This window comes from Cucurbita pepo, chromosome 18 (genome assembly GCF_057944985.1).
Source record: "Cucurbita pepo subsp. pepo isolate OVF chromosome 18, ASM5794498v1, whole genome shotgun sequence".
NCBI lineage: Eukaryota > Viridiplantae > Streptophyta > Magnoliopsida > Cucurbitales > Cucurbitaceae > Cucurbita > Cucurbita pepo.
The window spans coordinates 10,160,264-10,187,447 of NC_141815.1; the positions used below are offsets into that span (position 1 = coordinate 10,160,264).

General features: G+C 38.2%; 3 protein-coding genes, 1 non-coding gene and 1 pseudogene across 5 annotated transcripts; 4 read left to right on the forward strand and 1 right to left on the reverse strand.

Moving 5' to 3' along the window:
• The first annotated feature begins 215 nt into the window (after window positions 1-215).
• Window positions 216-4,459, forward strand: LOC111779726 (omega-6 fatty acid desaturase, chloroplastic). The gene is given in 10 exon segments (XM_087119656.1): window positions 216-559; window positions 648-702; window positions 771-1,006; window positions 1,765-1,908; window positions 2,003-2,154; window positions 2,750-2,872; window positions 2,973-3,150; window positions 3,263-3,381; window positions 3,917-4,031; window positions 4,179-4,459. Coding segments are annotated over 10 exon segments (1,323 nt in total). The 5' UTR covers window positions 216-520; the 3' UTR covers window positions 4,341-4,459.
• A 1,014-nt stretch (window positions 4,460-5,473) lies between these two features.
• Window positions 5,474-7,644, reverse strand: LOC111780030 (BTB/POZ domain-containing protein At2g24240). 2 transcript variants are annotated; one of them, XM_023660285.2, is made up of 2 exons: window positions 7,339-7,644; window positions 5,474-7,164 (listed from the first exon to the last, which is right to left on the reverse strand). In XM_023660285.2, the coding sequence occupies exon 2, from the start codon at window positions 7,031-7,033 to the stop codon at window positions 5,693-5,695; it is 1,341 nt and encodes a 446-aa protein (XP_023516053.2). In that variant the 5' UTR covers window positions 7,034-7,164; window positions 7,339-7,644; the 3' UTR covers window positions 5,474-5,692. The 2 variants fall into 2 exon arrangements, with proteins under 2 accessions (XP_023516053.2, XP_086975781.1); XM_087119655.1 differs by having other exon boundaries at window positions 5,474-7,190.
• A 2,351-nt stretch (window positions 7,645-9,995) lies between these two features.
• Window positions 9,996-13,985, forward strand: LOC111780031 (putative LRR receptor-like serine/threonine-protein kinase At2g24230 pseudogene; annotated as a pseudogene).
• A 2,027-nt stretch (window positions 13,986-16,012) lies between these two features.
• LOC111780032 (uncharacterized) lies at window positions 16,013-19,670 on the forward strand. Its single transcript, XR_002812789.2, has 4 exons — window positions 16,013-16,333; window positions 17,850-18,169; window positions 18,257-18,299; window positions 18,969-19,670. It is a non-coding gene; the product is annotated as an uncharacterized LOC111780032 (transcript).
• A 1,581-nt stretch (window positions 19,671-21,251) lies between these two features.
• Window positions 21,252-25,464, forward strand: LOC111780248 (putative WRKY transcription factor 32). Its single transcript, XM_023660598.2, has 5 exons — window positions 21,252-21,702; window positions 21,824-21,873; window positions 23,684-24,387; window positions 24,502-24,660; window positions 24,895-25,464. Exons 1-5 carry the CDS (start codon window positions 21,453-21,455, stop codon window positions 25,250-25,252), a joined length of 1,521 nt encoding a protein of 506 aa, XP_023516366.2. The 5' UTR covers window positions 21,252-21,452; the 3' UTR covers window positions 25,253-25,464.
• The last annotated feature ends 1,720 nt before the right edge of the window (window positions 25,465-27,184 follow it).

Here is a 27,184-nt window from a genome sequence, read left to right on the forward strand (position 1 = left end):
CGGGTTTTTTTTTTTAATTTTAAATTAATAAATATATATATAACCATAAAACTGAATTATTTTTAGTTTTTAAAATAACAAATAATCGAGCACGATAATAATCAATAATTTTTCCACTACAATTATATTAATTAAAAATTTATTAATCACGACGGTTAGGTTTGAGGACTGAAGAAATAAATAGATGCCAAATTTGAATGCTAGAGACCAACAGGTGTCCGCAATGCCGTGATTTCCTCAGGGGTGTCCATGAACAATGGAAGCAAACAGTAGACTTCTTGCGGGACGGAAATCGAGTAATATCAGCGCCGCTTTCCACACTAGTGGCGGATTCTCGAAAAGGAGCACCCCTTTTATGGTAAGCCTATCACTTAAAGAACGGTAGGGGAAGGATTTGTTGCATACTTGAGGAGATTGATATCCATTAAGAATTTTCCCCTCTTCCGCTGTCCATTGTCTCTCATTCAAAGAGCTGAAGCAAGCTAAGAGGGCTTTCTTATCAGGGATTTCATCAGTTATAATGGCTAGTAGACTTGCGGATTCTGTGTTTCTTTTTACTGTATGTTTCCCGCCATGGCGTTTTTGTAATCTTTCCTGGTTATGGTACTTATGTTCTTGGTTTCTTGTTGTTTTGGTTTGATTATAAGGGGCCCCGTCAGAATTCAGCTCGAACCCAGAAAATTGCTTCCCATTATTCTCCTGGTATGTTTCAGCATCTTCCTTTTGGGTTTTGAGCCGTTCGATTATTGATAGATTCGATCGTCTAACAGGTATGAAGAGGGAAGTAATGTTTCAGAAGAAAATCAAGCGACAAAACTATGTGCTTCCTGTGAAGAGGGCTGCAATTATACGGGCTGTTGCTGTTCCAGTTGCACCACTGCCTTCTTCAGCAGATAGTGCTGAATATAGAAAAGGATTATCAGAAAGCTATGGATTCGAGAAAATTGGAGAACCTCTTCCTGAAGATGTTAGGTTAAAAGATATTATTGAATCCCTTCCAAAAGAGGTACTTCAATTGCTGCAACATAATAGTGTTTATAATCTGTCAAATAAAATTTTGATGATGCTTCCGTTCATGTTTATGTAGAGGATTGTTGGGAGGGAATTAGGGGATGATCATGGGTTTATAAGTAAGAAATACATCTTTATTGGTACGAGGCCTTTTGGAGAAACCGGTTATGGGTTCCTAATCTTGTATCAGAGTCATGCCCTTAACTTAGCCATGTCAATAGGTTTCTTAAATGTCGAACAAAGAAGTTGTGAGCCTTGAAGGTATAGTCAAAAGTGACTCAAGTGTCGAACAAATGGTGTATTTTGTTCGAGGGCTTCAAAGAAGGGAGTTGAGCCTTGATTAAGGGGAGGTTGTTCGAGGACTCCATAGGCCTCAAGAGAGACTCTATGATGTATTTTGTTCGAGGGTTCTAGAGAAAGGAGTCGAGCCTCAATTACGGGAAGGCTGTTTGAGAGCTCCATAGGCCTCAAGGGAGGCTCTATGGTGTATTTTGTTCGAGGAAGGATTGTTGGGAGGGAGGCCACATTGGCTAATTAAGGGGATGATCATGCGTTTATAAGTAAGGAATATATATCCACTGATACGAGGCATTTTGGGGAAACCAAAAGCAAAACCACGAGAGCTTATGTTCAAAGTGGACAATATCATATCATTGTGGAGAGTCATGGTTCCTAACCGTTTTCCGTTCTTACATAACCTAGCTAGTTAGGTAATGTTCATGTATTTTACCTTATTCTTTTCTTTTTTGAAAGGTTTTTGAGATCAATGATGTGAAAGCATGGAAATCTGTCTTAGTATCTGTTGCTTCCTGCGCATTAGGCCTCATCATGATTGCAAAAGCTCATTGGTATCTACTACCTTTGGCTTGGGCATGGACAGGAACTGCAATAACAGGGGTTAGTCTTATTCAAATATTCTTTCTGGTTGCTTCTTTCTTTCATCCTTGTCGGACTTGCAACTCAGGCCACTGAAGTTACTTTCCCCTTCAAGTTCTTTGTTATAGGTCATGATTGTGCCCATAAGTCATTTTCAAGGAACAAGTTAGTGGAAGACATTGTGGGTACTTTGGCTTTTATGCCTCTAATATACCCTTATGAGCCTTGGCGGTTTAAGCATGATCAACATCATGCAAAGACAAACATGTAGTATTAATCTCTCCTCTCCTTCTCTATCTCTCTTCAAAATCCTTGTTTTAGCTCTATCTTCCTGCATAAGTATAGTTCAATATTGTTCCATTCTATAGTAGAAATAAATGTCTTACTAAAGTAGGATAACATTCCATTAAGCAATGAAAAAGCCTCGATTCGTAATATCGAGCAGAACAACACGAATAGTGCTAGGTTTGGACACATGACATGTTATTATCTTGACACTGTTAAGCATGCAGCAACTCGTGTGCGTTAGGATCGAGTTAATAGAATTTCTCCATATGTTTTGCATTTTGCCTCGAGTCAAATATCGTTGTGTTAAATAAGCTTGAAAAACTAAATATAACCACCCAAGCCCACCTCTAGCAGATATTGTCCGTTTTGGCCTGTTACGTATCGCCGTTAGCCTCACAGTTCTAAAACGCGTCTACTAGAGAGAGATTTCCACACTCTTATAAGGAACATTTCGTTCCCCTCTCCATAGGAATCAATATTTCATAAGTTTGGCTGGTTAGTTACATCTCAAGGATTCCTGCCTTTCATCCTTTTTTAGCTAAAGCTCCATTGCTATTCTTATCCACATATGTAGGCTGAAAGAAGATACAGCTTGGCATCCTGTGTGGAAAGAGGAATTTGATTCAGATCCTCTTCTGCGTAAAGCAATCGTATATGGATATGGTCCGTTTCGTCCGTAGATGTCTATAGCTCATTGGTAAGTTACCTCGGATGGTTCCTTTGCAAGAATAACTCGACTTTATACGAAGATCTCTTTCATTCATTAATATGCAACAAGCTGTTGTTGTGCATAACAGGTTGATGTGGCATTTCGATGTAAAAAAGTTCAGACCAAATGAAGTGAAAAGAGTGAAGATAAGCCTAGCTTGCGTTTTTGCATTTATGTTTATTGGATGGCCATTGATCATCTACAAGGCTGGGATCATTGGATGGGTTAAGTTCTGGTTAATGCCATGGCTTGGCTACCACTTTTGGGTAACATCATTTGGTTGCCTCTTGTTATGAAAGTTTCCTATATGATCAATTTAGCTACTGTTTACCTACTTATAGTTGTGTATCTAAGAAATACCTTTGGTTTTTTGCTTAGATGAGCACTTTCACTATGGTCCATCACACAGCTCCCCATATACCGTTTAAATCTTCAGAAGAGTGGAACGCAGCTCAAGCTCAGCTCAATGGAACAGTGCACTGTGCTTATCCGAAGTGGTATTGAATCATTCATTTTGGTGTTTTTTTTTTCTTTTCTCTGTTCTCTTCTCTCGCTCAGTCCGATACTAAGCGGATAAGGTGCTGTTTAGGTGTGCTTTCGGTGTTTTTAGTAAGTTTTATAAAAAGTTGTGTTAAAAAAAGTTCCAGTACTGTTTGTGTGAGTTGTGTGAGATCCCACATCGGTTGGGGAGGAAAACAAAACATTCTTTATAAAGGTGTGGAAACCTCTTCCTGGCAGACATGTTTTAAAACATTGAGGGAAAACCCTGAAGGAAAAGTCCAAAGAGGACAATATCGGCTAGGGGTAGGCTTAGGCGGTTACAAATGGTATCAAAACCAGACACCGGGCGATGTGCCAGCGAGGAGGTTGAGCCCCCAAGGGGGGTGGACACGAGATGGTGTACTAGCAAGGACGCTGGGCCCCGAAGGGGGTTGATTGGGGTATCTGCTAGTGGTGGGCTTGAGCTATTACAGTTGGTGAGATTCCTCTAGTCTTGACTTAGCTCCTAATTTTATCTTCGTCCCTCTACAGGATCGAAATTCTCTGCCACCACATCAATGTGCACATTCCCCACCATATTTCTCCAAGAATACCAAGTTACAACTTACATGCAGCCCACAAGTCTCTTCAAGAAAACTGGGGAAAGGTAATGATATAGACTCACTACATGTCTGGAATTCAGTTCTTGCAAAATCTAGTCTGGCTTATCTATAGCATTGATTTCTCCCCATGACACTAACAATCTAGCTTCCTTTTCGTTCGATCTTTGTTTTCCCTGCAACGCGTTCGACAGTATCTGAATGAGGCTTCATGGAATTGGCGATTAATGAAGACGATCATGACGATATGCCATGTCTACAGTAAAGAGGAAAACTACGTCGCTTTTGATCGACTCAATCCAGAAGATTCCTATCCCATTACATTCCTCAGGAAAGTTATGCCTGATTTTTCTTGATTTATCTTTCTTATTCCTTTGAACATATTTGTGACTGTTGCCACTTTATAAAAAGGTGGAAACATAAGCCTTTTCAAATACACCTGCTGAGAAAGATCAATACACAATTATTGCCATTATTTTTTGTTGTGCAGTAACCATTTATTGGTACTTAGAAAGTAATGATTTGGATTTGGTGAAGCATAGGTGAGAGACCATGTGATTTCTGAAACAGAGAGATGTTACTTTTGATAAGTTTAAGCCAATGGGGTGTGGCTTTGGATCTATAAGTCGTAGCAGTTGCAACTGTTCATTTGACAACAAGCATCTTTCTGCTTGTTATCTGCTGCAGACATGGAATCTTTGTCACCACCAGATCTATGGTTGGCTCCTATCTCTGTGAGAACTTGTTTTTTAAAAATGAACAGTCAATACATGTACTCTCTCCTATGAATGTTCAAAGAAACAGCATTACTATTAATGCTATTTTGTGTTCTCGCCGTCAGCCTCACAGTTTAAAAACGTATCTAGTAGGGAGAGGTTTTCAGACCCTTATAAGAAATGTTTCGTTCCCCTCTCATACTCATGTAGGATCTCACAATCCACTTCCCTTGGAGGCTGAGTGTCCTCGCTGACACACCGCTCGGTGTCTGGCTCTTATACCATTTGTAACAGTCAGCCTACTGTTAGCATATATTGTCTTCTTTGGTCTGTTATGTATAGCTATCAGTCTCATGATTTTAAAACGCGTATGATAGGGAGATGTTTCCACACCGTTATAAGGAATGTTTTGTTCCCCTCTCAAACCCATGTGGGATCTCACAATCCACCCCCCTTGGAGGCCGAGTGTCCTCTCAAACCCATGCGGGATCTCACAATCCACCCCTCTTGGAGGTCGAGTGTCCTTGTTGGCAACCACTCGATATTTGACTCTAATACCATTTGTAACAAACCAAGCTCATCGCTAGCAGATATTGTTCTCTTTAGGCTATCTCTTTCAAGCTTCCCCTCAAAGTTTTTAAAATGCGTTTACTAGGAAGAGGTTTTCACACCCGTATAAAAAATGTTTCGTTCTCCTCTCCAACTAATGTGAGATATCGAAAAGAAACTAACAACGTAATTCAAAGGGAAGATGAAGAGCCAAAATCCACGGATGGAAGAAATATTGAGATTATCTATTACTATAGTAGTGATGAACCCATACAAATTGCCTGCTCTAAATCCGTTTCGTTTTGTTTTCTTAGCCAACATCTCCGGTTTCTCCGAACCAAGACGTCCTGCTATATACATCGTTATTTCTCTTCAATTACTCTATCTCACAAATCCAATAACCAAAAAGAGAACCTTTTTTTCTATCAGCAAGAAGGAGAGCATTAGCTAAACGATGACATTACAGGCGCAGGTGGTGTCTCCCAAATGTCGAAGACATTCTCCTCGCTATGAAGTGCAAAAAGGCGATCCCCGCCAATCGAGAAGTCGCAGATCGAACCACCGACGCTTCGCCGGAGCCTGGACGTCAAAACCCAGTCAGGTCCACACAACACTGATATTGAATCATTCATAGATGAAAATAGCTGCCCCTCATGTACTGCTAACTTGGGGTAACATGGCTCTTCTGGCATCTTCCCCTTCATTAGCCTACTTCTTGAGCTCCACCGTATGCTCCCTCCACTGCTGCTTCTCAAATCCAAAAACCCCAAATCTTCATACTCATTCACTACACAGATTGAATTGCTCTCCTCCATGGCTATGGCGTCTCTTACTCGTTTCTCATCGACGGTCAACGGAGCTCCGATATCCGACCAAGACCACACCATTTTCTTCTCCCTGAAATCCAACAGGCTAATGTAACAATTATCCTTCCTAGGAAAAAGGGTTGCAACCAATAAGCAATTGGTTCCATTCAGCCATTGGAGCTTGTCAGCATCTCCGAGCGACCAACCTGCTGGTTCATAGAAAAAATCTGTCTGTTTTCCAGTCATTTGGTCCCAAACGCCAATCCCATACTCATTGCTTCTACCTTTACAACTAGAGAAGATTTTATAATCTGAACTGAAACTCAAAGCTCCGGCTGTGCAGCTCTTTACCTGGTTTTCATGACTGACTTGAAACTTATGCCGGAGCTCACCTGTTGACTTGCTGAATAGACCCATTCCGCCGTCGCCACGGCCTAATCTCTCACACACACTAACCATGATATTCTCGGCATCGATCCACCCCACGTCGTTGACTCGCTGATAATCGAGATTGATCGGAGGGTGTTCGTCGAGCATCCAATCGTAGACATGAACCATACATCCATGAGCAATGCAGCAACCACCGTCCGGACCAGCTCGGATGGCAGTACCATCTCCTGGGGCTTGGCCGGTCGTAGAATGCGAAAGCTTCAATCTATTGCCGTCGAATTGGCCCCATTTAGCGGAGCGGAAGTGATCCTGCAGGCCGTAGAAGAGAGCCTCCCGATAGAGGAGTTTCTCCGGCACATTCGTCGGAACGTAAAGCTCTCCAGTGCGTAAGAGATCAAGAAGCACGGCGAAGCAATTAGGGTTCCGATCAATGAAGAATTCATCGGAATTAACAGATCGTAAATCCCAATTCTCATCGAAAAGTGCCCCAAACAAGGAATTCCGGCCGGCATTCGCGAGAGTTGTGGCGGTTGTTTCGAACATTCTGCCGCCAACATTGAATCTCACCCTATCTTTCTGCATTCCCATGATTAAATTCCCTGGAAATGGGAAAACCCAGATCGGGTTTTAGCAATCGGAAACGGATTGACCTTTCCGTTCAAGATAAATCAAATTTCTCGACGAATTTCTGAAGAGTCAAAACAGAGGAACAATCTCCCCTGCGGAAATCAATGACGGAAACGACCTAAAATTAGAAGAAATCGAACCAAAACACAGAATCAACAGGATCAAGAAGCTTCAAAAGTATACTAACAGAAGAAGAAACACAATCAAATGACAGGTTTATAGACAAACAAAGCGAAGAACGGACGAAATTGATCATCCGTAGATACCTTTTTTTGCGTTTTCTAGAAAAATCAAGACCTGGGTAATCAACAATGGCGGAAATTAAAGATGGGTTTTAAAATTTATTGGATTTGGTGCAGAGGAATTAAAGAGTTTCCAGCGGTTGGACTTCAAAAAGTTGACTCGCTCTTTCTCAGCTTCATTGGGTCAGGTCTCTTCCTTCTGTCCGGAGTTGGGACATACCCGAAATTGAAAAGAGAAAAGCAAAATCATTGGCTTCGTGGGCTCCGCTTGTAATCTGATGCATCTTTAATTATCAACCGTCTGATTAATCTAATCATGAGAACTTCCCCAATTACACCGTGGGCCCGCCCGCACACAAGAATTGACTCAATTCAGTAATTTGTCGCAATTAATAAAATCAGCTCGCATACACCCAAGGAACCGTGTCTTATGGCCATATTTTATTTCACCCCCTCCATTTGCAGTTATTTAAGAGGAAGACCCAATAAATTGTTTAATTATACTTCAACCCCACCCAATTTTCACACGTATATAAAATTCATTAAATATGGTTATTTATCTGATCATTTTTTCTATTTTTCTTTACTTATTTAATTTAAAAATAATGACGTGATAATTGTTCTCGTTGTTAAATAAAAATAGAAGGATCGAACCTCTGACCTCAAAAGAAGGAGTGTATACCAACCATCCTACAGATAATTTCACTTCCACAATTTAATTAATAATTTAACAATTTTCTTTCACCAAAATTTGCGTCCTATAATTTAAAGCTGATCAATCTTAAGATAATGATTTTTTGTACCTAATTTGATAGACGTTAAGTTAATCTAACTTTATAATTTTATATAAATAGTTCTTTATGTGAACGGTTAAGATATCGTTCTGTTCCGTTGACGAAAAGCATCGATCTCGAGACAAAAGGGTTTCCGATTTGGAAGTGATCTCGTGCATCAAATTCAACCTGAATACACCGATACTTGACGTTAATTTTATCACCACCAAAATTATCTTCATTTAGAAGTGTTCATATGATTCAATAATACTATTAACGCGAGCTATCTAACCTAACTCAATTAATGTAACATGTATGGTGGATAATATTAGGTTGGATTGTGAACTTTAGTTCGGTTACTCGGGTCAATCCAGTCAAATTTGTATACATTCCCGCCACTTAAGAGGCACATCAATTGAGTAATAAATAATTTCTCCACTTGTCATATAACAACAAAAAGAAAGTAATGGACTTACTTGTAATTCTAACCTTCTTATCACCTTATTATTATATTTATCACAAATTTAATTCAAAAGCTATTAAGGGCCCATCTAATAATTATTTTTATTATATAACTCAAATTTAAATTATTTTTTCATATATAAATTAAAGTTTACACAATATTAGTATCATTTAGTTTTCATTTTTATTATAAAAAAATATTTAAATTCACAGCTAAATTCCCAAAACAAAAAACAAAACTTGGAAACTCATTATCCCGTGAATCTATAGCTAGAGGATAATGGGCCTTTCGAAAACAAAACTTTGGGCTTTGGACAGGGAATCTTTGGCCCATATAAAAGTGGCAGGCCCATATAGAACTGGGTATGGTCGTGGCAGGCCCATATTGACGGAGCCCAACAATGAAAATAATGAGAGAAGCATATATTTAATTATTATTATTATTATATTTGTGACAAGCCTAAAACTAAAATAAATAAACTAAAAATTAATTTGGTTAATAATATTTTAAAATTACCAAATTAATAATCAACAAAATTTAATCTATTTAATAATACCTTTGTAGGTTAAAAAATGGGAATATTCTAAAAACAAAATGTTATTTCCTTTTGTATTTTATATATAATTAATTTCTTCGTCACACTAGAAATAAATCTTTTAAAAGAAATAAAATTTCATTAATATAATAAAATAAAATAATGAGAATAAATGGAAAAAGGGGGGAAAATAGATTATAGAAAAAGGAAATTAGAGTATAAAGTGGGAGGAGCATTTACTTAAAAACTGAGAAATGTTGGTAATTATGAAAGTCATTATGTCTGTTGAGTTATTTTTACTCTTTACCCCCTCAATTAATACACATCATTAATTTAATCATAATTACTGTTCATACTTCTTCAATTAGCTTAATTAATTTCTGTTTTAATCAAATAATTTATTTTGCTGTATTAATGGCACCCTAAATACAAAATATAATTATTTTATAGTGATTTTGAAATAATAATATTATTTTATAAACTATATATTAGAGTGTTTAATAATTTTCTTTAAAAAAATATATCAAAATCTGAAAAGAAATGGGTGGGGTGGTGGGAAAAACAATCTAAATTACTTGAGAAAAACGAGGTGGTCTTTGGAGGTTTGACTTTTTTTTTTTTTTTTTTTTTTTTTTTTTTTTTTTTTTTTGGGGTCAAATTTACACAACTTCCACTACCCATGTTCATACTTCCTACCTTTGCATTGACCTTTCTTTCCTTGTCATTTAGTCTATCTCTAAAAAAAATATGAAAGGGAGGAAAAAGAAAAAGTAATGGAATCACCTACTAAAACATAATTCGATCGATCACTGTATTAACTCATATTGTACCATTCTAAAAAAAAATCTTAACATGAATTATAAACGGAAATGAAACATTCTTTATAAAGGTGTGGAGACCTTTCTAACAAACGTGTTTTAAAACTAAAACAGACAATACTTAGTAGTAGGTTAGCTCAAACTTGTAGGTATGGAAGAATGGAAAAGGTGTTTGGAAAGTTTACTGAGGCATTGGAGTTTGGGCAAGAACAGTGTAAGAATTGAATTCTGTAGAAAGCTAAACATGGGAAGAAGGTGATGATTCCTCAGAATACTTGAATGCTAAGCCTGTCCTTCCTTTTCATGTGCATGATGAAAAATAGATGGCTTTAAGCACAAACTTCCCCTTCTAAAAGTTAAGCCCTTGCCTCCAAGTGGGAACCCTCTACTTGGATCTCTTCTTTTCACACTCAAAAAGTTTGAAGCTTTTCTTTTTAAAACTATATGTTTTTCAATCACTTAGTGCTAATAAACTAATCTGTTGTTTTGGGTGTAGCAGTTGGGTCCTGGAGATGATGCCTATGGCACTTTCTTGAATGGAAGATCTGTATTATAAAATTTGGATTCGGAAGACGGGCGTCAAAAAGTGAAACTAGAGTCCCAAAATGTAGTTTTATTTGTTAGAAATCACAAGTCTTCACAATGGTATGATATTGTTTACTTTAAGCATAAGTTCTCGTGACTTTGCTTTAGACTTTTCCAAAAGGCCTCATACTAATGACGATATATTCCTTTCTTATAAACTTATTATCATTCCCTAAATTAACCAACGTAACACTTGCAACTCGATACTATTCAAACCCAGATTTTTATTTGGAATAATTAGTTGCTTCCTATGATGATCAGCAGCACTCATTCAGTACTGAAAGAATCATTGAATTCCCACCAGCAAGTTCTGATAAATCCCCCAACCTAACACTCCCTTTCCATTTAAAACTCACCTCATCATTTATGAATCCCAACCTCTTCTTCTTCAACATCTATAAGTTGGCCTTTTTGAAGTCCTTTCTATTGTTGGTCATTATAAAGGTTTGGGAAATGGACTATGGCTTTTAGAGGGTTTTTAGTCTTGGAACTTGATGGAGTTGCAGAATCCAGGAAAGGTGCCGGAGATGGACCCAGGACCCTTTACGAGAGATTCTCAGTGAATAAGTAATGGTGCTTTGGAAAATCTAAAAGGGGTGGGATTTTAGATTCAGGGTTGGTCCTATGTTTCAATTTCCTGAGATGGGTTTTCGTTTGTTCGGTTCCATTTTAGTTCTTGCCCTGTTCTTCAAACCTTTGGCATCTCAGCAACCTAATACAGATGGGTTTTATATCTCTGAGTTTTTAAAGAAGGTGGGCTTGAGTTCTTCTCATTTCTACAATTTTTCTGCTCCTGTTTGTACATGGAAAGGGGTTTTCTGTGATAAAGAAGGGAATGTTATTGAGTTCCTGGCTTCTGGTGTAGGCCTCTCCGGCGCTATTCCCGACAACACTGTCGGAAAACTCAGCAAACTTCAGAGTTTGGACCTTAGCAACAACAAAATCACGGGTTTTCCTACAGATTTTTGGAGCTTAAGCTTACTCAAAAGGCTCAACCTCTCATCTAATCTGATTTCTGGCCCTCTAGGAGACAGTATTTGCAATTTCGGACAGCTTGAAAGTGTTGACATTTCCATGAACAGTTTCTCTGGGAAAATTCCTGAATCTATGAGCTCGTTGCTTAGTCTCCGAGTCCTGAAATTAGACCAGAACAGGTTTGAAGAAAGGATCCCATCAGGGATTCTTAATTGCCAATCTCTGGTTTTTATGGACCTTTCGTGCAATCGGCTAAATGGCTCGCTTCCAGATGGGTTTGGGGCTGCATTTCCCAAGCTGGAAAGCTTGAACCTTGCAGGAAATGGGATTCATGGCCATGATTCAGATTTTTCTGGGCTAACAGCCATGGCAGCTCTCAACTTATCTGGAAACTTGTTTCAGGGTTCGGTTATGGGCTTGTTCAAAGAACAGTTGAAGGTGTTGGATGTAAGCAAAAATCAATTTCAGGGTCAAATTTCTCAGGTACAGCTCAATTCTAGCTATAATTGGTCTCATTTGTTGTATCTAGACTTGTCTGAGAATCAGATTAGTGGAGAAATTTTCAAGATTTTGGAGCGGGCTCAAAATCTTAAGTACCTTAATCTTGCTTATAATAATTTTAGCAGCCAGGAATTCCCACATGTTCAATTGCTTTCAAGTTTAGAATACCTTAATCTATCCAAATCTGGTCTCATCAATCACATTCCTCTCGAAATCTCACAATTGAGCCATTTGAATACTCTTGACATCTCCCTGAATCATCTTACAGGGAGAATTCCATCTTTGAGCGTTAAAACACTCCAAATTCTTGATGTTTCTATGAACAATTTGAGTGGAGAAATCCCCTTATCGCTCTTGCAAAAACTGCCATGGATGGAGAGATTCAACTTCTCCTACAATAACTTAACCTTTTGTGATTCCAAAATTTCATTCAAAACCCTCCAAGCAGCCTTCCTTGGGGCAGCAAATAGCTGCCCCATTGCTGCAAATCCGAGTCTTTTCATTAGAAAACCCAGTAAACACGAGGTCTTGAAGTTGGCTCTGGCTGTTACCTTCTCCATGACCTGCTTACTTCTAGCAGTGATATTTCTAGCATTCGGATGCAGAAGGAAAAGCAGGACGTGGGTGGTAAAGCAGGCCTCTTACAAAGAAGAGCATAATATTTCAGGGCCCTTTTCTTTCCAGACTGATGCAACCACATGGGTGGCTGATGTTAAGCAGGCCACAGCGGTCTCAGTAGTGATTTTTGAGAAGCCATTGTTGAATATAACCTTTGCAGACCTATTATCTGCGACTTCGAATTTCGACAGGGGCACCCTATTGGCAGAAGGAAAGTTTGGCCCTGTCTATAGGGGCTTTCTACCTGGGGGAATTCATGTGGCTGTGAAAGTTTTGGTCCATGGTTCTACATTGACAGAGCGGGAAGCTGCAAGAGAACTCGAGTATCTTGGTCGAATTAAACACCCTAATCTTGTGCCATTAACTGGATATTGCTTGGCTGGGGATCAAAGAATTGCTATCTATGATTATATGGAGAATGGGACATTGCAGAATTTGCTGCATGACTTGCCACTAGGTGTTCAAACAACGGAGGACTGGAGCACAGATACATGGGAGGAAATTGACAACAGTGGAATAGAAAATGTTGGTTCAGAAGGTATGTTAACAACATGGAGATTTCGCCACAAAATCGCGCTAGGTACTGCTCGAGCACTCGCATTTCTTCACCATGGGTGCTCACCTCCGATCATTCATCGAGATGTTAAAGCCAGTAGTGTTTACCTGGATTATAACTTGGAACCCAGATTGTCAGATTTTGGACTGGCAAAGGTTTTTGGCAATGGTCTAAGTGAAGAGATTTCCCGTGGTTCACCTGGTTACACACCACCGGAGTTCTTACAGCCCGAGAAGGACTCTGTAACACCCAAAACTGATGTATACTGCTTTGGTGTTGTCCTGTTTGAACTAGTTACTGGTAAAAAGCCAATAGGTGATGACTATCCAGAGGGAAAAGAAACTGAGTTGGTGAGTTGGGTAAGAGGACTTGTGAGGAAGAATCAAGGATCAAGAACTATTGACCCGAAAATTCGAGCTACAGGTCCAGATGATCAAATGGAGGAAGCCCTTAAGATTGCATATCTATGCACAGCCGACCTTCCATCAAAACGACCAAGCATGCAGCAGATAGTTGGACTACTCAAGGACATTGAACCATCGGCTTAGATGGATTCAATAGATCAAAAAGAAAAGAAATGGGGTTCTACTTTGGTTCTTTGAAAACTCCCTTCTTCAAGGGGAAGTGTATAGTACAGCCATCCTGGAAAGATATATTTCAAATGTAGATGTATTTCTTCTTTCCTAATATTCATTGTGCAACACCGGAATTGTATGTCAAATCTTTGAGTTTTGGCCCGGGAACTGAAACGTGAGAATTTTCATTCTGACTCAAATAGCCTCCCCTTAATTTAGGCGGATTCTTTCTCTAGAACCCTCAAACAAAGTACATTTTTTTGTTCAACACTTGAGTCATTTTGATTACACATTCGAGACTCGCAACTTTTTTATTCGACATTTGAGAATTTTATTGACATGGTTAAGTTAAAGGCATCACTCTAATACCATGTTAGGAACCACGGCTCTCCACAATGGTATGATATTGTTCAGTTTGAGAATAAACTCTTGTAGTTTTGCTTTTAGCTTCCTCAAAAGGCCTCATACCAATAGAGATGTATTCTTTACTTCAACAATCCTCAACAAATACCACTAAGGTCCTGATCTTTTTTTTATCTCCTTTCTCCATCTCGAGACTTTAGGTATCATCAATGATGAAGGCCCGAGAATCTGCTGATGAAATCCAATTTTTCTTTTCCATCATTCTTTTCAACTATTATTTCAGCAAGGCAGTTGTGATGGAGAATATGGTAGTTGAGGGGGACCTTTGGGAGAATTTCAACATGCCGTGAACTTTATGGAAATGAAAACCATTCATCATGCCTGGGACCATTGCTGGAGCTCAAATCTATTTCTATCTAATTCTTGCCGTCCATAGGAGACATCTTTATGCATGTGCTTCTCCCTCCATTATGCCAATTTGGTTAAGCTTTTCCTAAACTTATTTCTATATGCCAGTAGAACTTGAAGAAAATTCATGTAAATAATGTAACAGTTCATGTAAATAATGTAACAGTCAAGTCTATTGCTAGTAGATATTGTTTTCTTTGAATTTTTCTTTTCAGGGTTTTCCTAAAGGTTTTAAAATGCGTTTATTAGGGAGAGATTTCTACACTTTTATAAAGAATGTTTCGTTTCTCCTCCAACTGATGTACGATCTCACAAATAAAGTCTCAAAACAGCACTCATACTAGCGTGAAATTCTACCTACCAGCAAAGAATCACAGCATCAAAAGAATCCAAAAGAGGGGAGGGTGAGAAAAAGAAATGCATTACTTGATTAGATGGAGTGTCTGGCCAACAACTTCTGTTCCAAATCGATGGATAATCAACAGCCACGGCCATTATTTCAAAGCCTCATGCCTGTTGACCCCACTGGCTCAGCTTGGCATTTTATCAAACACTTGAAAGGACATTGAGAAAATGTGGATTTCACGCATCACCCCACTGCTGATTTGGTGGATTGATTGAGGCGTGTGAGTCTCGGTAACATGCCACTGACCAATCTACTAAGCCGACAACGTTTCGAGCCCACAATTTTGATCAATAAGTTCAACTAAAAACCATAAGAAAAACCAAAGAGACTCACATTTCTAAAGAACTGACTTCGACGACTCAAACTCTGTCTAAGCAAATCACGCCTCTTTCTTCCATAAGTGGGCCTTCTAATCTAATAGATTCTAAAATTTAAAAAATGGTATAATAAATCTTAATAATTTTTTTTTAATTTTCAGCACATTTTTTTTAAATTTTATAACATTCAATTTTATGTTTATTAAATTTAATTTTTTAAAAATATATCAAATACAAAATCAAAGCTTTATAAATTTATTAAATATTTTTAAATATCAGGTACAAACCCTCCGAACTAAACTTATAATTTAATATTTTAAAAATCTATTCTTATTTTTTTACGCTAAATGACTATCATACATTTTTTTTCCAACATTTTTAAATATTTTTTAGTATTGAGCTCATGCAGCTATGTTGAGTCCAACATGCAATAATTTACCCTAATGTTACGTATATTTTTTTTATGATAAAGTTGAAATTATCTATTTTAAAAATTAATTTTTTAATTTTAATTTGACAATCATTTAACCATAAGTTCATATTGTGATATTAAATTGTTTTTTTTAATTAACAAATAAAAGTATTGAATTTTGGTGGAATAAGAATAAAAATAAAGATTAAAGGGTTTTTTCCTTTTTATTTTTTTTATTTTTGTAAAAGGACTGAAAATAAAATAGAATATTATATTTTGTAGACTTTTGGATAATTTTGCAATAAATAGAGATTTTTTTAAAAAAAAAAAAAAAACAAAGGCTTTCGATTTTTTTTTTTTTTTTTATAAATTAAAAATAATTTATATGATATGCTTTTATTCTCGTTCGCGCGCTTTCTTGTTACGGGGAAAAAAGCAGTTAGAAACGGCGATGCGAAAGCGGGAGGGACTTAATCCAACGGCCACGATTTCATCTCTTTCAATTCGGGATTTGTGTCTCTGAAGAGCCGGGAATATTAGAGCCGATTACTTCGTCTGAGAGAAAGTGAGAAAAAAAAGGGGTCTGAAATCGAAGCAGCGATGTCGGACTAGGAGCACCACTTTGACTCTAAGGCCAACGCTGGAGCGTCGCCTCAGGAAGCTTGAACCATTCGCAGAAATGGCTACATCGTAATCAATAACAGACCCTGCAAGGTTTCCTTCTTTCTTTTTTTTCTCTGTAACTTTTCTGAGATTGACTTTGATCTTCTTCCACGGAGTAAATTTTGGGGGTTTGTGCTATTTTTTTAAGCTTCTCGTCTAGATTCTTTGTTATAATTTTTCCTTGGCTCTTTGTAAGGGCAGACGTTTGATTGATTGTTGTTTCTGTACTTCTATTTCCTAGTGAAGATTGTCCCCTGAATTTTTGCTCGGTGACTACTGATTATGGAAATTCTTACTGTTGTTTATGGTCTCCCTGATTGATTTAGGTTTCCCCTTTAATTTCTCTTGTTTCGCAACGTTGATGAAACCAGGGCCGTTTAGTTACGTATTATGTTTTATCCCACAGTAACAATTGCAGGGGGAATAAATTTCGAAGAGGTTGTGCAAATTTGGCACAATCGGTTTATTGTTTTTAATGGCAAGTATTTCTTTCACCCAAATTTGAATGCGTAATATGATTTGTCGCCTTGGTTTGCCAAAAATGCATATGGACTTGGCTTATTGACTTATTGACTTATTGAGTTTTGCTATGGGACATGCCGTCGAACAGTTCAACAGGAACATACGGGCCGTATACTGTTTACCATATATCGTCAAATGTCCCTTGTTGTGTGTTGTACAGTGCAAACAATGTGCGAGGCTAAATGTTTAAAAACCACGAAATTGATATTTGAGCATAAGCTCTCATGACTCTATTTTTGATTTTGGAGATATTATCCACTTTGAGCAATAGCTCTCAAACTCTATTTTTTGTTTTTCCAAAATGGCTCCTATCAATGGAGATGTATTTCTTACTTATAAATCCATAATCAACCTCTTAATTAGCCGATGTGGGACTCCTCTCCCAACAATCCTCAACAATTCTCCTATTGAACAAAGTACATTAGAGAGCCTTCCTTGAGACCTATGGAGCCCTTGAACAACCTCCCCTTAATAGAGGCTCGACTTCTTTTCTAGAGCCCTTGAACAAAGGGCACCCTTTGTTTAACTCTTGAGTCACTTTTGACTACCAAGAAGTAGTTTTCACAGCTCCTTATAGATTTGACGAGACTTTGAAACACTGAAATCAACTGAAACACATTGAAGAGACCTAAAAGTCAACTTCAGCCTACAACACAGAGTTGTAAAGAGTCGGTTGATAGAGATGTCAACCAGTTAAGTGGGGGAGGATGTCACAGTCATGCTTGTCCAAGGCATGTTACCTATGACCGCATGACAGATGTTCCAGTCTTGCCTGTCTAAGTCGGTTGACAGGGAGGATCTCACGGTCATGCTTGTCTTGCTTGTTCAAGTCAGTTGACAGGCCTTTGTTGAACTCTTGAGTCACTTTTGACTACTTCTTCGAGGCTCACAACTTCTTTGTTTGACATTTGAGGATTCTGTTGACATGACTAGATTAAGGGTATGGTTCTGATACCATGTTAAAAACCACAAACTTCCACAATAGTATGATATTGTCCACTTTGAGCATAAGCTTTCATGACTTTGTTTTTTGTTTCCCGAAAAGGACTCATACCAATGGAGATGTATTTCTTACCCATAAACCTACAACTCCTTAATTAGCCGATGTGGGACTCCTCTCCCAACAATCCTCAACAAATAGTGGATATAATCTTCATGCTGCATTTGTCTTCTTGGTTAACAAAACGTCTTTGAAGCATTAACAATTGCCGCAAGGTTTTGAAGTAGAAACTTCAACGACCTGAAATGAAGGGAGATAGAAAAAAGTGATGATATATGGCAGCCAAAATATGGCACTTTGTGGCAATTGACATATTCAATGGGAAGATACTTGAACTATTTGTTCCTTCTTCTCAGAAATGCGATGTAATTTCTTTGTCACTCTCTTCTTGTGTTCTACTCTCTAAGTACTAATTTTATTCTACTAACAAACGTTGCTTGTATTCCTTGCAGGTTCCCTATGTTTATCACACCGACTATCATCTGATTGATATATGTGAGATGGTTTTGTAAGTTTCAATTATATTGAAACATGATATTGCTTTATATACGAAGCTTAGATCAATTTTAATGTCTCTGGCTTCAATTCAGATTTGAGAAATATCCCCGTTCACCCCCTCTCAAGAGAGAGAAGCTCCCTGTTATAAGTTCATAACAAAAGTGTGAGACCCCGCATGAGTTGGAGCATCATGAGTTGGAGCATCATGAGTTGGAGCATCAGTTGGAGAGGGGAACGAGCATTCCTTATAAGGTTGTGGAAACCTCTCCCTAGCAGACGCGTTTTAAAAACTTTGAGGGGAAGCCCGAAAGGAAAAGTCTAAAGAGGACAATATCTATTAGTGGTGGCTTGGGCCGTTACAAATAGTATCAAAGCCAGTCACCGGACGGTATGCTAGCAAGGACGTTGGCCCCCAAGAGAAGTGGATTGTGAGATCTCACATCGGTTTGAGAGGGGAATGAAGCATTTCTTATAAGGGTGTGGGAACCTCTCCCTAGCAGATGCGTTTTAAAAACTTTGAGGAGAAGCTCGAAAGGAAAAGCCCAAAAAGGACAATATCTGCTAGTGGTGAGCTTGGGCCGTTAGTTCGATTGGAAGGAGTTTTGCAATCTTAATCTATAGCACGAGGATCTTGAGTCGAGACCTATTGACTTGGTAATTTTGCAGGTCAGTCTCCGTTCTGAAAATGGAAACATCAAGGATGGTCTGAGGCTCCCCAAGGATGAAAATCTGCGTAGGCAGGTTCATAAACGATTATACCATTACATTTACAAACCTTCAAGCCATTGCTTTATAGCTTTCTGCAGCACCATCTCTGTTCCATTTATTTTCATGCCAATAGCTTAAAGAGGGGTTCGCTCATAGAAAAGATCTTGTAGTAACTGTCATGTCTGCAATGGGAGAGGAGCAGATCTGTGCTCTCAAGGACATCGGTCCTAGAAGTTAAAACACAAAGCTATGGTTACACCTGATGGCTCAGAATCACCCCAACCAAAAGTTCTATCAAGTATGTTTATATGTCATAAAACCATATTCTCAGCAAGGTACTTCAAGCTATTGATCCTTGCACACAGCTGAAAGGATACATACATGTTTTACTTTATATAGTACACTACTTATAAAATGTATAACCCCCCCTGTTTTCTAAGAAGCCCTTTGAATAAGATCTTGGATTCTAGTAGGAAGATAAACAAACAGGTTTTCTGGTCTTTTGGTCTCTTTCTTCTTTTGTCTAGAGGTTGTTATTAAGGTCATTGAAGCTCATCACTATCGAGTGGCTGTTGTTTCCTTGAAAAAGGGCGAGGGCTTGGCCCGACCGATATGAATGACTGTAATTATTGTCCTAAAGGCAAACAACACATAGTAATTGGATGCTAAGCTATGTCATTTGACTGAATGCTTGTGTGCTGTTATTATTCTCACGGATGACTTGTATATGTTCGTGGGATCTCTCAATCCACCTCTTGGCACATCATTCGGTGACTAGTTCTGATATCATTTATATTGCCTAGACCTATTATTAGTAGATATTGTCCATTTTAGCCGGTTGCGTATCGCCGTTAACCTTACGGTTTTAAAATGCATATATTAGGAAGATTTCCACTATCCCCTCTCTAACCATTGTGGGATCTCTCAATCCACCTCCTGAGGCACTAACCGGTGACTAGTTCCGATATCATTTGTAACTGCTCAGACCCACTACTAACAAAAATTGTTCATTTTAACTTGTTACATATTGTCATCAGCCTCAGTTTTAAAACGAGTTTGTTAGGGAGAGGTTTCTACACCCCTATAAAAAATGTTTAGTTATCCTCTTTAATCAATGTGAGATTGATATGAATCTAATAACTTATTACTTCCATGTACTCGAACGAGCAATTACAAGAAGCAATACAAAGAAGATTTAAGAATTCCATGTACTCGAACGAGCAATTACAAGAAGCAATACAAAGAAGATTTAAGAATCAAATCAAGAAAATAATTGAGTGACTGATATTGGAAAGTGATTAGAAGACTTGTCTTTGGTAGTTGAATTACCAATTAAGACAATTTATTAATGTCTTATTTTCTTCTATTTGTATTTAATATCATTTATTAGTGATTTGTGGTTGGTGGCTGAACTTTATTATGTTAGGGTTATCTTTTGGGCCTATTTAAAGGCATATAATATTCATGTTTGGGACGAATGGTTGAATACAGACAAAACCTTTGTGTTTTCTTGATACCCTTTTGGTGTTATTCTTTTTCAAACCTTGCTTTAGGTTTGATGTTTAAACCGATTCATTGAATTAATTTTGATCAAGCTAATTCTGGAGTGAATTGGCTTGGTATCTAAGAGTGATCATCATAGATTTCAAGTTTGATCTAAGAGTTATTCATCTTCTAACTAGCTCTTGGTTGGAATCAATCCGTTAAGTTCGCTTTCTCTATGAACGTTTTGCAAGGATTCTAGAATGACCTCTAGCTTTGCAAAATCCAGCATTGTTGGCACTTATTAGAAATCTTTGGTAACAACTGGTTAGTTTATTTAAAAAAAAGATATCCAAGATTAATAATTCATCAAACATATAGTTGTAAAATGTCCTTTATGATTTTAAGGCACGAGATCTTTGTCTCCCTAAATTAAAAACTAGTTTTGAAACAAATAATATTTCTTTTTTTCCCTATTTTTAAATAGAAGAATAAAAACACAGAATCTAGGGAAAAACAAATTCTGTAAGGGAAAAATATTAAATATTAGGGCAATGATATTAGTCGTACTGAAATGGAAGCCCATGTGGCAAACGCTGTGAAAGAGAACCGTCAAACTAAAAGAATCCAACGGTGATAAAACCATGGAACATGATCGGACGGCTGTATAGTGAGAGAGTACTTGACGGCGTTCGTTAACTAAAACCACCTGAGTCAACTACAGTCAAAAGCACTTGTGCATTTCGCTTGAAAGCGGCATCTTGTCTCTCTATCTGTCTCTCTCTCTCTCTCTAAAAACCTTTCTCTCTCACATAATCTATTCTTTTATGTCACTAAGACGCAGACTCCGATACTCGATCTTGGGATCGCCTTGGTTTCGGCTTTGCTTCGGACACTGTAAAACAATTTGCAATAGTTGGTGACTTCACTTTCCTTTTTCTCTTTTGAGGAGAATCGGCCATGGCGGAGCGCCAATGTTTTGAAACTGACCGACTTGGAAGCTCGAAGGTTACTGCTGGGCAAGAGGACGACGAAGAAGAAATGGAAGATTCGGAGGATGAATCAGAGGTGGAGTTGGAAGATGGAGGAGCGATGAGTGAGTTGCAACCGATTGAGTCGAGGATCGATTCGTCGGTTACTGAAGCTACGGTGAGGGAGTCTCCTTCTGAAACCCTAACGGCGCCTTCTGCGAATCACTCCTCGGAGAACGGTTGGTTTTTGGAAACGGAATTTATTCTGTATCGGTAGATGTGTTATTTTGTCTTTAAGCAATTGCTTTTGGTGGAATTTTTCTGCGTGTGATTTTTTTTTTTTTTTTGTTCATCCTACAGGTTTGCCCGTCGATTCTGCTCCGCAGTCACTCGAAGAAGCTGAATTGAAGGTAAGGATCTCGATCAATTCCACGATAAACTTTTATTTTCTCAATTGTTTGCTTGTATCGGTTTTGTTGGTTTGATATTGTTTGCGAAGTCCAGTAGTGAGATTTCAACTGGTAAATTAAAGTTGTTCAGTGTGCGCAGCTTAGGAAGATTATTGTTTATGAGATTAGAGAGTGATGAGAGGCAGAAATGTTCCATTTCTCTTTGTCTACCCTCCTGTTGAAGTTGAATCGATTTTTCTAAAGTTAAGCTCCAGCCTCCAGCCAGTCAGTAAAACTCATCTCAATCTGCTAATAACTCATGTACTACTAAGATTGTCTCTCTGTGACTTGCTTAGTTATCTCTGCTTCAGAGAAATAGAATCTTGATTCTCTAGTGCAAAACATTATGCTGGTTTTCATTTCTTATTGGAAGAAGTAAGATTTGAGTATTTGCACTTTTCATTTGAAACACATTGGATTTATTAGCTTACTTTCTGTCCTTTACTTTTGATTCATTGAGAGAGGAATCATTTTTGTTCCTAATTCATGAGGTAGCTTCATTATCTAGTGTGAATCATGGGTGAAAGAGCAGCCTAGTTCAAAATCAATGTCAAATAAGATGGCATGTGAATATTTTGTTGCTCCACAATAATATCTGATGCAAAACGATGAACATTTTTACTGGAGTTCCATAAAAATGTAAGAATTTTGCTTCTTGTTTGATGCATTTTCATGTAGGATGCCGTCTGAAAATTGAACAGGAAAGAAAATTAAAAACAGAACAAGAAAATATCTACTTGATGAACTTTATATTCATGAGGAGGATACTTTCCTTTTGTCATGTTTGTTGCATTATTTCATAACCTTAACATTATCAGATGGGACTGTCCTATAATTGTGAAATTTGAGATTTTGAAGGCAAACGATTGGGTATGATATTTTTTGGCCTTATTAGTTCCGCCTTATATATCTTCTTTCTCTAAACTTTGGTTACTTCGGGACTCATTTCACAGAACTTGAAGAGTTTTGTGCTTCAATTTTCTTTTATTCAATATCTCCTTTCACAACTTAATAACTCTTCTACAGTTGACCTAATCTAGAATTCTAGCCACAATGAACAAAAAAAAAAAAAACTACTTTGTTTGGTTGGTGGGCCACCTACCATTTGCTTTTTTTATGCCCTTTTGGCTATAGAGACTTTAGAGAGGAAGCTGTGTTTTCTTTACAATCTTCCTTACAAGGAAATGTATGATTTAAGAGGCTGCCGTTTCCAGTCAAGCTAACTATTATATCAATACTTGTCGTTTGTTATCAAATATGAAGCATACACGAATCTTTGGTCATATTGTTGATATCTTCCCTATATTATTGAAGCACTTCCACTTTCTGATTTTTCTGTTTATATTTGTCGATTATGAATATGACCAATGTTCTTGTTTCAAAGCTTATTAACTGGTATTTGTCCCCCTCAAAGATGCAGTTTAAGATGTTCATTCGAATGGAAAGTTAATGATCAAAGATGCAGTTTAAGATGCTCTTTTGAGGGGAAAGTTAATGATTAATCATTGATGGTGTTTGTTTCCTACCAAAAAATATATATAAGTCGGGAAGTGAGAGAATCGCCGAGCTAGAGTTTGTGATGCAACAACTTGAGAGTTAGTTACTTGGGCCTAGTTTGGTTCTTTGAGCCTTTTAACTTCTTTTAGATACATGTTAAATACATCAATGCACTTTTGTTATTCCGCACATCACAATAACTTAAGAGCTAGGATCCTTATGGATGATTTGATGCCTTAGTATGCTAATTTTTTTTCCTCATTCTCGTAAGCAGCAATCTCCATCTTCCTGCCATGAGCCTTTGGCAGTTGAAGCAACCCAGACAGATAAGGTGCAAGAACAAAGCCAGCTTCGGTTGTCAATATATAAAGGACCTGATCCGGAACAATCACCAACTTCTGTTACCCAGTCTATCTCATCCTCCGCAAGTCCAAGTTTATCCAAACATAAGCTGTCACCTAAGAAGGTCCAGAAAGAATGTAAGCCAGAGCCAAGCCAGAAAAATTCTTCCAACCATAAAACTGCATCATCGGTTCCCAATGTTAGGACACCTGCTTCTGATGGTTACAATTGGAGAAAATATGGTCAGAAGCAAGTGAAGAGTCCTAAGGGTTCGCGTAGCTATTACAAGTGTACATATTCTGAATGCTGTGCTAAGAAGATAGAATGTTGTGATCACTCAGGCCATAGAACAGAGATTGTTTACCGAAGCCAACATAGCCACGATCCACCTAGGATGATTAGCAACCCCAAGGAAAGACAGCTTGTGCCATATGTTGAGCCTGTGGTTAAGCAAATCATCACAGAACATACCAGAAGAGTAATTAATGATTCAGATCCTCCCACGCCTTCTAAAGAACCTTCACGGGAAACAAATTTAGTCCTTGTAAGGAAACGACAGTACTCGAGTGACTCTGATGGAAATGATGAATTTAAAATCAAAGATGAGAATGGTGGCGAACCTGAGACAAAACAAACGTAAGTCTGCACCTTGACTTGCTGAGCTCTGTCTTATTTCTACTTTTGTGTATAATGTTTAGCATATATAAGCCTGATGTAGTGCTAATGTTTTGTTTTCTTACTGGTAATTAGAGTTAAGAAAAGTAGTGCGGGATATTCAGGTACTCCCTTAAAACCTGGAAAGAAACCGAAATTTGTGGTGCATGCAGCGGGTGACGTGGGAATCTCGGGCGACGGATACAGATGGCGCAAGTATGGTCAGAAAATGGTGAAAGGAAGTCCTCATCCCAGGTGCATACCTTTTCATTATTTATGTTATACAGTTATATATGTCTCACTGCTGATTTGATGGAAAATAAGACAGTTTTTTTAATACGACTGCATAAGCTTTGGATATTCCCGACTGTCTTTCCTTCTCCAATTATTTTATATATCCCGCCAATTATATTACGAAATCATATTCCTGATGCCTTGCATTGTCTGATTTTGATGATGTTATTTTATCTTTAAAAAAAATTAATGAAGGAACTACTACCGCTGTACCTCTGCTGGGTGTCCAGTCCGTAAGCACATCGAATCAGCATTAGAAAATCCATATGCAGTGATTATAACATACAAGGGAGTTCATGATCACGACATGCCTGTACCGAAGAAACGACACAGTCCACCAAGTGCTCCTCGTGTAGCTGTTGCAGATCCAGCCTCCATGAGCAATACTCAACCGAAGAAAACAGACTTAACCGAGAACCAAATTTCTTCAACACAGTGGTCTGTGGATGCTGAAGGAGAATTGACTGGTGAGGCCTTGGAGCTTGGAGGTGAGAAGGCAATGGAATCTGCTCGAACACTTTTGAGCATCGGATTTGAAATCAAGCCTTGCTGAACTAACCGTGCGACTCGGTATGAACATTCATGTCTGTCTGTCTCTATGTGAAATATCTGATTAGCAGGTTTGGTTACTGTTGAGCTATTTCTTTCTTTTTGTCTTCCCTTTCTCATTCCCCTCTTTCCCTTAGCCATTTACGTTAACAGTTGTGTAAATTTGGTTTCATTATACACCTCCCTGATTTGGCGCGGGGATGATGATTTCCTGGCTGTCTGTCTCTTCCAACAACAGCTTCATTTTCTGGTTCTTAGAAGAAACTGGTAGCAGCAGCCTACCTCAGCTATTCTAGCCTTTTCCCCCTCCCAAGTTATTTAATGAGAGACTATGTTTCCGGATTGATAGGGTTAATAAGAAGAAACAGAATTAGCCTTTTTCTTTTTTTAAAAAAAATTATTATTATGTAGCCGGTATTGTCGTCTTTGGGCTTTACCTTGAGGCTTTAAAAGCCGTCGGCTAGGGGAAGGTTTCTATATCTTTATAAATTTCCTCGTTTGGTAGGAGAAGGTTTCCACACCCTTATAAATTTCCTCGTCTGGTAAGAGAAAGTTTCCACACCCTTATAAATTTCCTCGTCTGGTAGGAGAAGGTTTCCACACCCTTATAAATTTCCTCGTCTGGTAGGAGAAGGTTTCCACACCCTTATAAATTTCCTCGTCTGGTAGGAGAAGGTTTCCACACCCTTATAAGGTTTCCACACTCTTATAAATTTCCTCGTCTGGTAGGAGAAGGTTTCCACACCCTTATAAATTTCCTCGTCTGGTAGGAGAAGGTTTCCACACCCTTATAAATTTCCTCGTCTGGTAGGAGAAGGTTTCCACACCCTTATAAGGTTTCCACACCCTTATAAATTTCCTCGTCTGGTAGGAGAAGGTTTCCACACCCTTATAAATTTCCTCGTCTGGTAGGAGAAGGTTTCCACACCCTTATAAATTTCCTCGTCTGGTAGGAGAAGGTTTCCACACCCTTATAAATTTCCTCGTCTGGTAGGAGAAGGTTTCCACACCCTTATAAATTTCCTCGTCTGGTAGGAGAAGGTTTCCACACCCTTATAAATTTCCTCGTCTGGTAGGAGAAGGTTTCCACACCCTTATAAATTTCCTCGTCTGGTAGGAGAAGGTTTCCACACCCTTATAAATTTCCCTTGAGGCTTTAAAACGTGTCTATTAGGAGAAGTTTGCACACCCTTATAAATGGTGGTTTGTTCTCCTCCCCAACCAATGTGGGACATCACAATCCATCCCCTTCGAGCCCCAGCGTCCTTGCTGGCACTCTTTCCTTCCTACAATTGATGTGGGACCGCCCCGAAATCCACCCTCGTTGGGGCCAGTGTCTTTACTGGCACACCGCCTCGTGTCTACCATCCTTCGAAGAACAGCGAGAAGGCTGGCACATCGTCCAGTGTCTGGCTTTAATACCATTTGTAATGTCCCAGATCCACCGCTAGCAAATATTGTCCTCTTTGGGCTTTCTCTTTCGAGGTTTCCTCAAGGTTCTAAAACGTATCTGCTATGGGAAGGTTTTCACACCCTTATAAACAGTAGTTTGTTTTACTCTCAAAACCACCGAGGGACATCACAAATTATTATTCTCTTGGAAGTGAACGAGAATCTTAGAAAATGGTCTGTGCGACGCTGGCACTACCTCCAGTACACTAAAAGCCAATTTCTGACGTGGAAGTCAGGATTTTGGACTTTTTTCTAATTATTATTATTATTTATGAATGTTTATCTTTGTAATTACACAATTATAAATAAAATTTTAATTTCTAGTTCACGGAAAATAATTAATTAAATTTCGTAAATAAATCAGAGCATTTTTGTTTTGATAAACAAAATATAATGTGGTTTCCATAAAGTTTTGCTTGTGTAAGCTAAAAGTTGTTGAGCTCCACTATGATCTCAATTTATAAAAAGGAGAAAAAAGTAAAAA

Coding starts and splice junctions, on each gene's coding strand:
- LOC111780248 (XM_023660598.2), top strand. CDS start 21,453: ATGGCGGAGCGCCAATGTTTTGAAACTGACCGACTTGGAAGCTCGAAG. Junction 21,703..21,823: donor GAATCACTCCTCGGAGAACG/GTTGGTTTTTGG, acceptor TTCATCCTACAG/GTTTGCCCGTCGATTCTGCT. Junction 24,661..24,894: donor AAAGGAAGTCCTCATCCCAG/GTGCATACCTTT, acceptor AAATTAATGAAG/GAACTACTACCGCTGTACCT.
- LOC111780030 (XM_023660285.2), bottom strand. CDS start 7,033: ATGGGAATGCAGAAAGATAGGGTGAGATTCAATGTTGGCGGCAGAATG.